The 694-nt window shown below is 74.6% G+C and overlaps 1 protein-coding gene across 1 annotated transcript in view; it reads left to right on the top strand.

Annotated features, from left to right (window-relative positions):
* Positions 1-6: 6 nt before the first annotated feature.
* Nkx1-1 (NK1 homeobox 1) overlaps positions 7-694 on the top strand; it is a 3687-nt gene continuing 2999 nt past the window's right edge. Inside the window, exon 1 of the mRNA XM_029567713.1 lies at positions 7-363. Within this exon, the coding sequence (XP_029423573.1) occupies positions 30-363 (334 nt within the window). The 5' untranslated portion in view covers positions 7-29. The remainder of the gene's footprint in view (positions 364-694) is intronic.

Genomic DNA, 694 nt, shown 5'->3' with positions numbered 1-694 from the left:
CACCGCCCGTTCCTGCCGCCCGGGACGCTATGGACGGACGCGCTGAGCTGCCCGTCTTCCCCCGGGCCGGAGCCCCGCCGCTCGCCGCCAGCGACACGGTGCCCGCGGTGCCAGAGGGGGCTGGAGCGGTCCGACCCGCCGCGCCCCCGCGCCCCACCTCCTTCTCGGTGCTGGACATCCTGGACCCCAACAAGTTCAACAGTAAGAGACGCCGGTGCGTGCTGCTGGGCCCTGTGGTGCCTGCTACGTGCGCCCCGTGCGCCTCTGCATCCGCCACCTCTGGACCGCGCGCGGACGAGCTGGAGCGCCGAGCCCTGTCCACCGGCCCCGGAGTCGCAGCCGCCGCGGGAGCCGAGCCTCCGAGTGAGTAAGGGGCGCACGCCGAGTCGCCGGGGCCTGGGGCGCGGTTATGCTCCCCAGACCCCGCGCGAACTGGGCCGGACGTGGGACCGGGCTCGGTGGAAAGTTCGCAGAGTGCGGGGTCCGCGCCAGGCCCATCCTCCGCCTCCGTCCGACCCGGACTCCAGGGCCGGTGCTGGCGGGCGCCTCCGGGAAGGCTCTGCCGGCCCAGGCCTGGGCTTTGGGGCCGCGAGGACGATCCAGGATTCGCCTGGGCAGTCTCCGGCCTGGGAGGGTAGTTGGCGCTGGAGGCCAGGGGACTTGCGGCGGCAGGCTTGTGACCTCCCCGCCCCCA

The sequence above is a fragment of the Nannospalax galili genome, unplaced genomic scaffold (genome assembly GCF_000622305.1).
Source record: "Nannospalax galili isolate Female #2095 unplaced genomic scaffold, S.galili_v1.0 scaffold101, whole genome shotgun sequence".
Lineage (NCBI taxonomy): Eukaryota > Metazoa > Chordata > Mammalia > Rodentia > Spalacidae > Nannospalax > Nannospalax galili.
This window is presented reverse-complemented; position numbering and strand designations above follow the sequence as displayed.